Source organism: Phyllostomus discolor, chromosome 14 (genome assembly GCF_004126475.2).
Source record: "Phyllostomus discolor isolate MPI-MPIP mPhyDis1 chromosome 14, mPhyDis1.pri.v3, whole genome shotgun sequence".
In the NCBI taxonomy this organism is placed as follows: domain Eukaryota; kingdom Metazoa; phylum Chordata; class Mammalia; order Chiroptera; family Phyllostomidae; genus Phyllostomus; species Phyllostomus discolor.
The window spans coordinates 38,604,871-38,618,690 of NC_040916.2; the positions used below are offsets into that span (position 1 = coordinate 38,604,871).

At 46.8% G+C, this 13,820-nt stretch overlaps 1 protein-coding gene across 1 annotated transcript in view; it reads left to right on the plus strand.

The window, feature by feature from the left end:
* Positions 1-451: 451 nt before the first annotated feature.
* MAGI3 (membrane associated guanylate kinase, WW and PDZ domain containing 3) overlaps positions 452-13,820 on the plus strand; it is a 176,358-nt gene continuing 162,989 nt past the window's right edge. The window contains 1 exon segment of the mRNA XM_028503132.2: positions 452-1,496. Within this exon segment, the coding sequence (XP_028358933.1) occupies positions 1,178-1,496 (319 nt within the window). The 5' untranslated portion in view covers positions 452-1,177.

Here is a 13,820-nt window from a genome sequence, read left to right on the forward strand (position 1 = left end):
TTTTACCTTTCCTTAAAGGGACTGCGGAGTCCTTGCCTGTCCATGGGCTTTCGATAGCATTTGTTGAAGGGATGAAGTAACAAGAAACACTGACTCAGGGTAAGTGATCCGCCGTAACAGGCCATCCTGGAGGCCCAGCCACCTCTGGCCGTGGACTCCGCAAGTAGTCTCGGGTCCAAAGTACGCCCGCTCCTCTCGGTACCCCTCCCTCAGGCTCCACCCCCCGACTCCGCTGGGCGTGACAGCCACGCCTCCACCTCGGAGAGAGTTGGATCTCTCTTCCCATCTGAGTTTTCTCTTGGCTCCAGCCACTGCGGAAGGGCCTCTCGGCCCTGGCGATCTGGGGTTTGTTCCACTCCCCTGCCCCTCCCCTCGCCCTCCCTCACTCTTCAAACTTCTTTTTTCACCCTCTTTAAACTTCAGTCATCCTAGCGCCCGCCTCCCCCACTCCAACCAGCCAATCGGTGGCTCTCATTCTCGGCGAGGGTCCGCCCTCTGCCCGCCGGGGGCCAATACCCCCGCGCCGGTGTCGAGGGCTGGGGCTCGTTCCCAAGCGCCGGGCCTGTGACGGCAGCGCGCCGGGCGCCGCGCGGTGGGAGTGGGCGGGGCTCTGGGTGAGGGGCGGGCTAGGGCGGGGGAAGGGACGAGGGAGGTGGAGGTTGCGGCGGGTTTGAAAGCGGCAGTTTCCTGGCAGCTTGGGCAGGCGTTGGTCTCCGAGCTCCAGCTCCACAGCGGCGGCCGGGATCGATCCAGCGAGGGGTTTCCGCGTAATTCTGCGCGCCCCCCACGGGTTTTTCCCCGTCCGGGCTCTTCCCCCTTGACCTCCCCGCCCCCCGGCCTCAGCCTTTCCCGCCGCTGGGCGCGGAGCCCGGGGGACCGGCGGTCTCCTGTGACCCCGCCTGAAACCCCTCTGGAGCCGCCTGGGGACCATTCCCTTCTCCTTTCTGCAGCCTAACCTGGGCTAGCCCTCCCGGATCCCGGCCGACCCCGAGGAGGAGCGCAGCCGCGAGGGGTGTCTGAGGGGCGTCTTGGGGCTTGGAGTGGCCCGGCCCCCGGCGGGCTGTGGTCGAGGGGGCGCGGGAGCGGCGAGGCCCCCCCCCCCCTCGCCGGGCTGCGTGGGCCGCCCGGGCCCCCGCTGCCCGCGCGGGGTCTCCTCCATGGTGCAGCGGGGTTCGGGATGTCGAAGACACTGAAGAAGAAGAAGCACTGGCTCAGCAAGGTGCAGGAGTGCACGGTGTCCTGGGCCGGGCCCCCGGGCGACTTGGGCGTGGAGATCCGGGGCGGCGCGGAGCGCGGCGAGTTCCCCTACCTGGGGCGGCTTCGCGAGGAGCCCGGCGGGGGCACCTGCTGCGTCGTCGTCTCGGGCAAAGCGCCCAGCCCCGGGGATGTGCTGCTGGAGGTGAACGGGACGCCTGTCAGCGGGCTCACCAACCGGGACACCCTGGCTGTCATCCGCCACTTCCGCGAGCCCATCCGCCTCAAGACCGTGAAGCCTGGTACGCGGGCTCTGCCCTTCTGGCTGGAGGTTGCGGGGAGGTCCGGGTGGGCGTCCTGGGAGCGAGCGGCGGCCCCTCCCCAGGGCTTATCGGCTGGGGTAATCTTAGACCTCTAGGGTGTGCCGGGCTCCCTGGCGGCCGCGGCGGCGGGAGGAGGGCGGCGGCAGTGATCCCATTTTTGCCGCCGGGAAAACTGAGCTCCGGGCTGCTCCGCTGCTGCGAGCAGTCCCAGAACGGTGACCTGGAGCCGGGTTGCCCACCTTCATAGCTCCGTCTCCCACCGCGGAGTTTTCCACTCGGGAGAGAAGCTGCCCTTTTCTGCCCTCCTTGGTGGAGGAGGTCCTCGCGGCCGTAGCACTGCCTTTGGAGCCGTCTTACGCGTCTGCTCCCAGGGAAAAGGGTCTTGGCTATCGAGGCACTCGGTGCTGAGGGTACCCGCGAGGGCTCAGCTGCCCCCGTGTCTCCGGCACGCAGGCAGCACCTCGGGGCTGACAGCCTCGCTCTGCCCAGGTGGCTCAGGTGTCTGGGCACCGGTTGTGGACGGTACGCGATATGCGACCCGGTGGCGTGTGGTTGCTGCAAGGAGCTGTCGACTAGTCTGGGTTTCGAAGGAAGACGACCTAGGTGCCTCGCTGAGAAAAAAAAAATGTTTTGAAAATCTTTGATGTTACAGAATTTTGTTGAAGTGGTCGGTAAAAAGGTCCCCCCCCCACTGCCCTGGTATCCTTGATGCTAGTAAAATCTGCGCAAAACACGTTACGTAGATGACATTGCTGTCAGTTTCGAAGTGTGGATCAGCCCGGGAGCCATGGAATCCGATCGTGTGTAATAGCCCTGACGTCCTGGTAGTTGGCAGCAGAGCGGGTCGGCTCCGGCCCTGCTAGAATGTGGTCCTGGGTTCTGAGACAGGTAACCAGGAATCGGACTGTGTGTGCTGCATGTGCTCTACCGAATATACTGTGCACCAAAATGTAATTGGCTGCTTAATTGTGATTTGGGCTGGGAAAATCAGTCCATCCCTTCGCTACAAAATGCTGGAAAATTCTGGAGAAAAATTTAACGTCTCTTCCTCCCCGCCCCCACCTCGCTCAGCTGCTGCCTTGGAAATACCTCTTTAATCGTCCCTGGACTGGATCGCAACTGATGGTTTGCGATGCCGTGTGGATACTGTGTGTGGGGGGAGGGGGGAGGGGGCGGGGGGGCGCGGTCTCAGCACAGACTCACTCCAACGCCCCTGCAATCTCAAGGGGAGATTTTCTTCCTGTGGTCTACTCCGTGGCATTCATGTTAAGTTTACTGGTTTTTGTGAGGTTGTCTTTTTTTGTGTGTGGTTAATTTTAAAAAACTTTGGCAGACTTAAACGTCTTTTTCTGCATAGTTCTGTGAATCCAAAAATTCTTCCTTAACTCAAACTTTCAGAGCCATGTGTGGAGGGTGGGGGAAAGGCTTCGGGACCAGAAAGCAGTCAGTTCTGTCTGGGACGTGCGAAGTACCGTATATCCAGCACTCCCTGGGCTGGGTGCCATTCAGTTCAAATCCTAGGAGTGGGAACAATGAGAGCATGGACATCATTGCTTTGTGTTTTGTTTAGATTAGTTGGGGCATAGACGAGAATATAACTTACTTTCCAAAATAGTTTAAAAATGATTAAGGAGGAAGTTCATAGAGCGGGGAGACATATCTTTAATTAATATTAGTAACTTTTATACCAAATTTTAAAAAAAATTCCAGTTTTGAGTGTATTTAGTAATATTAATTGTGTTGAGAAAACACTGATGTCTTATTTTAAATGGGAAAATAAATGCCAAAATAAAGGGAATAATTTATGTTAATTAGTATAGCACATTTTATAATCAACAGTAAAAAAAAACAAACACTACATCCACTTAAAAGAAACTTTTTTTAATCCTCACCCTAGGATATGTTTATTGATTTTAGGGAGGGAGGAGAGAGGGAGAGAAAAATCTATGTGAGAGAGACACATTGATCCATTGGCCATATGGGGGCGCCTCGACTGGGGATGGAACCTGCGACCTTAAGGTATGTGCCCTGACCAGGAATCAAAGACGCAAAGTGTCCTGGAGGCCACTCGGGTCAACTGAGCCATGCAGCCAGGGCATTATACCTACTTTGCAGAGATACACTCTGCTTTGGTAACTTCTGAAGGAGGCCACAATGTGTCATCTGAGATTAATCTTGTTTCTAAGCAATTTGTAATTAAAAACTTTTAATCTCTTAAAACTAGTATTCTTAATTTCTTAGTAGCCTCATGTTAGGCATTATGTTAAATGGCTTTCTTAAATGCCTTTGCTTAAACATTTGTTATAAAATAGCAAGATTTTTTCAGGTTAAGGACATGACCTTAAGTATTAGAAATTAAGGACTTGGAGAAGATATTCTTAGAACTTTGAGTGTGATTAAAAACCACATAAATTTTATCCCCAGAGAAGACAAAGATTCTTTACTGTTGGGATTCAATCTGAAAAGCAGGAAAGTATAGAGTAAAGGTATTTAGAAAGAAACTTGCCCTGCCTGATGGGTTTTTTCCCTTTTATTTAAACTTTGGGAGAGAAATGGATATTTCAATAGATAAGGTATTGAAAAGTGTACTTCACACTCTGTTGTTTTGGTTAATAACTCTTTATTAAACTATATTCATAACATGTCATTTGGAAGCTAGAACAATGCAAGAGTAAATTTAACTTGTTACAAGCTGTAGTAATCTTTTTTTTTAATTTTATTTTTCAATTTACTAGTTTTTTTTTAAGATTTTATTTATTTATTTTTAGAGAGGGAAGGGAGGGAGACAGAGAGAGAGAGAAACATCAATGTGCGGTTGCTGGGGGTTATGGCCTGCAACGCAGGCATGTATCCTGGCTGGGAATCGAACCTGGGACACTTTGGTTCCCAGCCCGCGCTCCATCCACTGAGCTACGCCAGCCAGGGCTGTAGTAATCTTAATAGTGGGGAATGATCTCATTGTCTTCTGCAAAGTCCATGCAGGAAGGGTGCTCTGGGCTGTGGGGTGCTCTGGGCTGTGGGGTACAGAAGGCTGTGGGGTGTGCCGGGCTGTGGGGTGCTCTGGACTATGGGATGCTCTGGACTGTGGGGTATGCAAGGCTGTGGGGTGCCCCGGGCTGTGGGGTGCCCCAGGCTGTGGGGTGCATGGGGCTATGGGGTAGGACTCTTCCACTTTGTCCTTTTCACAGGGGATGGAAGGGGAGCCCAGCCAAAGCCAGCACTAACACTCAGATGATTTAATGAAGGTTTTTTCTGGCAGTGACTTGTCTTTAGCTTTGATATAGGGTTTTATTTTATTTTTTCTTTCTTTTGTTATAACCTGTAATGGCGATTTGAAAGTAACTCTTTAAGATATGGTTCCTAGTTTGAGGCTTTTCCTGAGAGAATTAGGGCATTTCCTATTGAATTCTTATTTAGTGTTAACATAGGACTTAGCACCAGTACTTTTCCTGCTCCTAGGAGAATCTTCAGTCCCACGGATGCTTGATCCAACTACTGACCTGTTTCTTAATTACAACTCTGTTGTTCATTTTTCTGCAAAGAGAAAAGTTTTCCCTTGAACTTTGTATTTACCTAATAGTAAAGGAAGTTGAACTTTGGACCAGTGGTGAAATTGTTTCATCACATAGTGCTATGACCAGAATTAGTTTCTTTGATTTTACTTCAGAGTATATTTTTAAAACAATTTCTACCCCTTTCTTCTCTTTTGGATCTCTTTGTCATTGTTGTTTTTGTTCAGTGGGTACCTTGGGACTTGCGGTGAGTTTTGTTTAGATGGTGGTAGTATCTGAGGAAGGGAAGGGTGAGAGAAACTGGAGTGAATTGTTAGCCTCCCAGGTTTGCAATGTGAAAGTTTTCTCACCCATGTTTAAGGAAAAGAAACTGCAGATCCAGTGAGGCGGCCCTTGCTAGGAAAAAATAGCATCAAACTTTCATAAACCTTAAATTTGAAACTCTCCTGCCTTCTCCACTTTTGGTAACATTTTTGGGAGGTCTGAAGTTGCTCTTGGTAACTCAAGGTTCCAGTTCTGGACTCCACTCACTGACACTGCACTTCACGAGTGCTGAGTGTCTACCGTAGAGGCAGGACAGACACTTGCATTTGGCCCTTTCCATTTGCACGCCGTTTTTACTTTATTCAGTTTAATGCTAAAACTGATTTTTTTGGCACATTCTGTGTTCCTTGGGGAAATATATATTGTTTTTCCTCTGAGATCCTGGGATGTACTATATAAAACCTCATGTTACAAGAGACAGATTTAAGTGATTTCTTCCCTCACCCCTTCCCGCCCCCAACCCTGGTCTCCAATTTATATAAATTGATGGTAAAACAAATCTACAATCTTTGAAGTCTCTGACTTACAAAGTCAGGGTGCAATCTCAGATGAATAATAGTTTCATACAATGGCTTTACTTTATAAGGCCTAGGTGTTTTGTAAATTTGGTGGGTACCTCGTGTTCTGAGAGTGTGTTGCAGGAAAATTTCACACATGTGAGCCATGTCCATATCACCTGTCAGTTTTTTATTGTGATTTGACAGAGGCGAAGTATTTTGGTATTGAAGACTTGGAACTGTGTTTCCTTTAATTATTTTTGTTTCTCTTCTAAAATTTTGAGAAACAATGTCCTTGCAGTACTACATTCCGACAGAGAGAACGAATATCCTCAGTTAAAACTGTTCCTGAGGACAAGACCCTCCGGAGCTTGGAGGCTGCTGTTGTGAGGGACTCGGTGGAGGAAAAGGGGCAGATTCACTGCTCTCCTTCTCCCTGAACAAGTATTATTCAGAATGTTCCCCTCTCCCAAAAAGTGCTTATTTTGCTTTAAAAAGAGAGCATAGAAAGTTATATTATTCCTGGCACACCACCATTCCCTCCCCATTTAGTGGCGTGCTCACTATGTGAGCCAGCACTGGTGATATTAAAATATAAAATATAAAAATGAGTCAGAAATCGTCTCTGTCTTCAAGAGGCTCACAAGTTAGCAGGAGCTTAGTGATTCATTGGTGTGGAATACCTGTAGTAAGGGTTTTGTCTGCCTCACTTTCTCCCACTTCTGAAGGTTAAAACTCTGGAGGCAAGTTTTTGTATGAATTTCGGTGGAAGCTGGCTACTTAGTTTGTTGCCTAGTATGCTGCCCTGAAGATGGTGTGGCATTCCATCACAGGGTTTGGGTTCTCGAGTCATTACAAAAAGAGGGAAATCGAGTATAAACAAAATTATCTTTTGAAAAGCCCTTCAATTTAAATTACCCTTAAAGTATATTTCGTTTTATTTATAATATATCTTATAATTTGTGTTTTATTTTATAGTATATTTTATAGATTGTGTTGTGTTGTGCCATTTTTAGGGTGAGTCCTACTTTTCCACCCATGCTGGAACCAGTTGCTATATTTTGGGTGAACACCAGATGAAATAGTTTGCTTGCGTTAAAGAGGTTTGTGTGGTGTGTGTGTGTGTGTGTGTGTGTGGTGTGTGTGTGTGTGTGTGTGTGTTTAAACTCATCTTTTAATTCTGAGAAATGATTCTCTTCTGGGTGCATAGCACATTTATAAAAGTTATTCTTATGTCTTTCTAGAGTCCTTGCCACCCACCCTTATTTTCTGGCTTGCCTGGTTGGGGAGGACATTGTGAATGATTTTGTACTTAGCCTGGCCTTGAAAGATGGATACGCTTTGGTGGAAGGGAGTTAAGATCAGCTCAGTGGTAGGTAAGAAGTGAAAGAGGAGAAAAACGCTGGCTAAGAACCTGTAATGGTCCATCTCAGTAGTTCTGTGTGTGTATGAAATCTTACTTTGTATAAAAGCACAAAATCCACATTATAGAATAATGGAAAAATAGAGGGGAAATCATATTAATCATTTAAGTAGTGTAAGTAGTTCCATTGCAAGTGTCTACTATAGGTTGTTTTTTAGTTGGAACTTGAAATGTTTTTTCTTCTATAAATAATATAGGTAGAAGTGCTTAATGCTGTTTCTACCGTCAACCTTACTCAACTCATAATACTATGAATGTTTTGATTTGGTAGATGAAATATTAACATTAGTACTGTACTTTATGGTTAATAGGCTTTCCTGGTTTGCTTGGGAAGCCTAGCCAATTTTATGGGAAAACACAATTTGCTAGTCGAGTAAAAAGGGAGCTGAAAATGGGCCTACCAAGACCCCGCCTTCTCTTGTGTTAGAGTCATGGTTGACTGACTCCCAGGGGAAAGGGTAGCGCCACCTACTTCTATCCCCTGTTCCCAGCCTCTTGGTCCTGAGGCAGCCGCCTTACAGTGGCTCCCAGGAGCAGCCCCCACCCTCCACCCCGTTCAGGAACCCCACAGTGGCCAGGGGAGCACAGCCTGCATTTTGAAGACCATACTTTGACTTGTGACATGTGCAAGTACCTGAGAAAAGACAAACCGTGCTCATAGATCATAAGATACTTTGTTTCATTAACACTTATGCTAGAGATATTGCTTTAGAGCCTCAGCTAGAAATATAGATGGTTCAGCATTTCTGCTATAACTTATATGGAGTTTAAGGTTTTTAAAACTATTATGGAATGGGAAATATAAAAAACATTTGGTTTCAGAAGTTGATCATTCTGATCTATTCAGAGGCTTCGCTTCTCTCCTTGGGTTTGCAGCGTGAGCCTCGAGCTACAGATGAAACCTTTCCGGCGTCTTAGACTCTTTGCTTTTTTTTTTTTTTGCAGAGAATTTTAAATACAAAATTAGTTTTCTTGCTTAGAGAAGCCTGTGAGAGGCTATCCTGTATCTCACTGTTGCTCTGATGGGGAATTAATTACATGTGACTGTGAAATACATGAGGACGTTTAACAGAAGCAGTTTTGCAAAATGAAAATATTCCAAAAAGGGAAGAAAAAAGGAAGTCTTTATTAATAAACGCTTTTTTTAACTTAACCAAATTGAATTAAGCTAAATTGGCTTTTTCCCTCTAATAAAGTCCACCTTAATGGAGCAGTCCAGGTGATACATTACTCTTTGCATATGGTTATCCGCTTTATAATAGGTATCTTGTGATATGTACATAGTTTCCATCTCAGCAGGAAAGGAACAACATTCCTAATTCACAAGCCAGTTTATGTATTTGTGAGGCTACCGGAGCAAGTGACGGGGACTATGGAGATTAATGTAGGCTAAGGAGCAATGCGTTGGCTTACGTACATGAAAGCCCAGGCCGAAGGCAGGAACAACTAACTGCATTCTCAGTTCGTTTGATTCTCTTTTCCTCTGGGCTAGCTTCTTTCTCTGCTCGCTCTTAGCGTGGTAAGAAAAGTGACTTTGGATCCCCAAGTCATACAGGGCCCTTAAAACGTCTCACCTTTTCCCTGGAATCCAGTGACAAATCTCATGCAGAGACTTTCGCTGGCCCAGTGCCCATCTCTCGGACCCATTGTGGAGAGAGGGCAGTGGGTGACACGACTGGTTAGGCCTGGTCACATGTCCACCCCTGCAGCTGGGCATGGGAGGCACAATGATAAATAGCGGTACCAGAGCCCCAGGAGATAAGGGAGCGGCAGGACCTCAAAAGGTTGGATGCTGGGGGACAATCCTGTAGCAAATGGCCTTTTTCAAAACGTTTACTTTGAAGCCAACAGCAGTACACAGTTGTTATAAAACTATCATTGTTTTCTAAAAAAAATCCAAAACAGATACTGGCTGTAGACCAAAACCAAGACACCAATTTCCCTAAAAGATGATCATTTTTTGATTCTTTTAAATGTAAAAGCTGCTTTTTATTTAAATGCTATTTTTTAAAAACAAATTGGGATGTTAATAATACCTTAATGTGCACAATTTAAAAATATTGCTTGTAGTTTTTCTTTGTTGTTTATATCAAGTAAGATTCTCTAAACCAATGCTGCTTGTTCTTAGGTAGCTTGAAGTCCTTTGGAGGATCATTTCATTATCTTTGGCATTGAGAAAATGATCACTCTAGGTAACGCAGTTTTCAAAACGTAATACTGTATCGTGCCATTTTGAAAATGAAATTCTAAACTAACTGCTTTCCAAAAAATTTTTAAAGATTTTATTTATTTATTTTTAGAGAGAGGAAGGGAGGGAGAAAAGGAGGGGAGGAAAGATTGATGTGTGAGAGGAGATAAACATCCATTGGTTGCCTGTCACGTGCCCCCAACTGGGGATCTGGCCCACAACCCAGGCATGCGCCTGACCAGGAGTCAAACCAGCAACCCCTAGGTTCGCAGGCCGGCGCTGAAGCCACACCAAACCAGGGCAAGATGTTTTGCTTTTAAAACAATGGTCTATTAAAAACATAACCTGAGACTGTGTTATTATTGCATTACTTCTAAGGCTGGGTTCCCTAATAATACCTTTTAACCGTGATCTCATGGCAGTCACACATAAAGGAGGTGCTTCACTGACTCTTTGAAACACTGCTGAAGTGTATAGTGCGGTATCTGTTTCATCACCAAAAAAGTTACTTGGCAAGTGTTGTAGGATAAAATCTGACCATCTTGTTCATTTTTTTTCCTGCCTTCCCTGCACTAGGGCAACAGAGGTACTTGGGGTGGAGGTGGGGAGGGTAGAGGGGGGGAAATGGGTACCCTGAATACCATTGCATACTACTTTTGTATTCTAAACAGTTGTGCTAGCAACCTTCAGTTTATGAATGGCGTACACAGTAGGAGTTTTGCAGCTGTACCTGGGAGTTGGACCTTTAGTGTTAAATGTGGGTAGGTTCTTGGTAAATACATGTGTTGTACATAAAAATGAACAGCCATGGAATTGGGTGTGATTTATCAGTAAGAATCATGGAAGGGACTTTGTGTGTTTAGATTAGTTTGTGTGTCCCTCTTGGGATTTCTTTAGACCGTATGTGGAAAATCACTGCAGAAACCTGTTGCCATCCAACTTCTCCAATGTTAATTCCATTTACTGACTAATTAGGCCATGAAACCTGTTAAAACAGTAAAATCTTCCTTACCTCTGCTCACAGAGCTGTATTTTCACCTACCTCTGTGTCTTTTGGCAAAACATTTTGTCAAAATATTATTAATTTTAGCTAAGGATACTGTTCACTAAATTCAGTGTTTGATTTCAGTTGGAATGTGCATGCTAATGAAAAATTTAATTCCCTCTGAGTAGAATTAGATTTGCTAACTAAAGCTGTCTCACATCGTGCTGTTCCTGAGTGACATGACACATCAAGCTCCCTTTGGTGGCGGCTGTACGCTGACAGCCTTGCTCTCAGACTTAACAGGAACAGTCTTGGAGACTTGTCGTGACAATACTGGCTGCCGTTCCCTGAGTAACGGCCCTATATCAGAGCATTATTCCCCCATCTCATTTGGTTGATACGGTCTGTATGTCGACATACATGTATTACTTACGAAGAGATTTGCGTATTGTCGCCATAAGTCATGTATTGACACCTCCATTGCACATGAGGAAACTGAGGCTGGCTTGGAAAGCTGACCACACTGAAGGTCACGCAGACGCACAGGGAGGACCATAAGCTGAAACCGCTGAGTCCTCCTCCTTCACTCTGTGGATAAAATGTTAGTTCATTATGTTTGACAAATCTCTTCCTTCCTTTTTCTCTATTCAAAGGAACTGCCCCCCCCCCCCCAAAAAATCTGAATTGTTTGAGTGGGTGTTAAATGTGGTGAAACACTGGGCAAGTACTTAAAATAAGAGCTTCATCGCTTGGTTCTCTTTCTAAACAAAGTCTGTGGTGATGCCGATTAATCTATGCAGCTAAACCGCATGATAAATTAGTTATTCCCCAGTTATCACCAATCAAACAGAGTTAGCATGAATTTTGCTCCTTGTGTAAAAAAAATACTTCTAGTGGTCATAGGCAAAAAAGCCTGGATACTCCTAGGACAAACAGATTGGTGAAGTTGCATACGTGATGCTGGAAGTGGCATCTTGTTCGGATGTCTCCTGCCCACTTGCTCCGGAATTCGCTCACCAGGCAGGTGTGTGTTAGCACACTCATCTCGAGACAAGTAGCCTAGAGAATGTTCTGATGACTGTAGGAATGAATGTGTGTTGGAATTAGGAATTTTTCTGTTTATGCAGTTCCTGTTGAAAACAAACTTCGCTGCGATACAATTTCGCCAAGCTGGATCGGAGAGCAGCTCCTCGTGTTCAAGTAGATCTCTCTTGTTCTAGGCTTCAAGGACCGCAAAGCGCGGCGGTGGTTTTGAAGAGGCAGTTAAAGCAGCTGTGGAGCACCAGCAGCTCTCACTCTTGAAGTGCTGGTGCTGCTGTGTTTTCTGTTTGGGCTTAAACGCAGTCCATCAGCTGGAAGGAGGCACAACTATTCATCCAGTACCTTGGCCTACAGACAAGTAAATGGAGCTTAGTCATGGCAGGTGGCTCTGCCTGGGAGTCCCAGCAGGAAGCTGGCAGAGCAGGGACGGGAACTCAGGTTCCTTTTATTGTTTTGGTTTCGGGCCTAAGAATTTCTGTAGGAAACTAGTGAAAAAAAAAAAAAAAACACAAAAGAATCTGTGTGTAACACATCTGCCTCTTTACGAAGCCTGCATTCTTTTGGAATTTCGTAGGGTGCACTGACTTGTTGGCGAGGCCATCACCACGCATGCGTGTCACTAGAGGCAGGGGCGACCCAGAAGTCGGAGCCTGGGAAAAGGATTTTCATCGTCGTATGCCACAGGCTTTCAGGGCATGTTTAGCTTTCTGTAATGCTGTAGCTTACGATTTAAATAGAAAGATTTAAGATTTAAATAGTCAGAAAGTGGTTAGCGAGCACCACAGCTGAGTGCTCTTGTTTGTTGTTTTAGCTTTGACAAATAATTTCTCATTCAGAAATGTTCTTCTTCACAATGCCGTCGGTAAAATCCTTGTGAATGGGCGGTGCCGCACGGAGGCTGCCTTCGCTGTCCCAGCCCCTCTCTGTGGGGCTGATGCCACATGTCTGAACTGAAGTCAGCTGTGCCCGATCCCCTCAGCCCTGACCAGGGGGTGTGAAAGGGGAAGATGACAGAGGGGGAGGGGGTGTTTCTGGGCAGGGGCCTACTCCCGGATGTCGTGGATGAACCATCAGGGGCACTTTCGGCTCAGGGTCCCCGAGCTTGGCTGGCCGTGGTCGTGGTTGACATAATTGGCATGACTGAAAGGAGGGACTGTGCTCCTGCCGGGCCTAGGACAGGTGGATGTCTCAGGTCACACAGGGCTGGCCGAGCAGAGGAGAGGCACTCATCTGTGAGAGGCAAACAGAAGAAAGAGCATGAGGTGGCAGTTCTGGGGAGACTGTATATTCATTGGGTAAAATGAACGGGAATGGTGAGGTCTTGCCCAGTTGGGTCCTTTGTACGTCTGGAAAAGAACAGCATGACTGTAGACATGAGAGAAATCTTGCTGCCATCAACCCAGCAGAATCAGGGTTTGGTGCTGGAAGCAGAAAGGGCTGTAGTGTAGGGAATTGGCAGCGCAGGGAATCTTTGCGAGGGCTGGAGGGCAGGACTGTAGGCCAGGCCTATGAGAATGACTTCCACGGCACCATGGAACGACTGGCCACGGGGGCTGCGGCCCCTGCCATGGTCAGGAAAGTGGCAGTCAGGCAAGAAGATCCCACGGTAGCTGTGTTCAGGGGCTGTTGCCATTGTAACTGTTGAAGTTCGGAGTTTAGCATCTGGCCATGTCTGTGACAACCTCTTGATGCCTATGATCTAGTGACTAGGTGCTGGAGTGCTGAATCTGGCACCACTGTCACCACTGTCCTTGGCGCTGGAGTCTGGACAATGACGTGTTCATGAGCTTCTTTGCTAGTTGAAAGCAGCTAACACTGCAGGCTGATGGAGCTGTGCTTCCCTTCCGCCTTCCGTCTTCTGTGTCCTGCATCCTAATGGTGGAAGCAAACCTGCATCCCGAATGCTAGCTGTAAAGGAGTCGGGAAAAACAGTGTTTAGTTTCCCAACTTCTGCATTTCAGGAAGGCCTACTATAAGGCGGCGGATGCTGAGTGGCCCCTGAACCTTTCGGACACTCATTAGATACAGGGTTTTAAATACAGTGTAGCCCTTTCTTGACAATTGCCATTTCTGTGAGCTTTTCTTCTCGAAATGACCTGTAGTCGGAACGGTCATGGCTGATGGATTATTAACATCTATAGTGACCTTTTGTGCAAGCTTAGCTTGCGTCTGTCCTCCCTGCTGTCTCCGCTGCTGAGACATCTCTGTTCTGTATCACTTGATCTCAGCCTCCCCTGCAAGCCGCAGGCCTTCCACTGAAGCCAGCAATTCATAGGCTGGTCAGCAACCTGTGATTTCTGGAGCTCAGAAAGATGAATGGGGCCAGTCAGAAT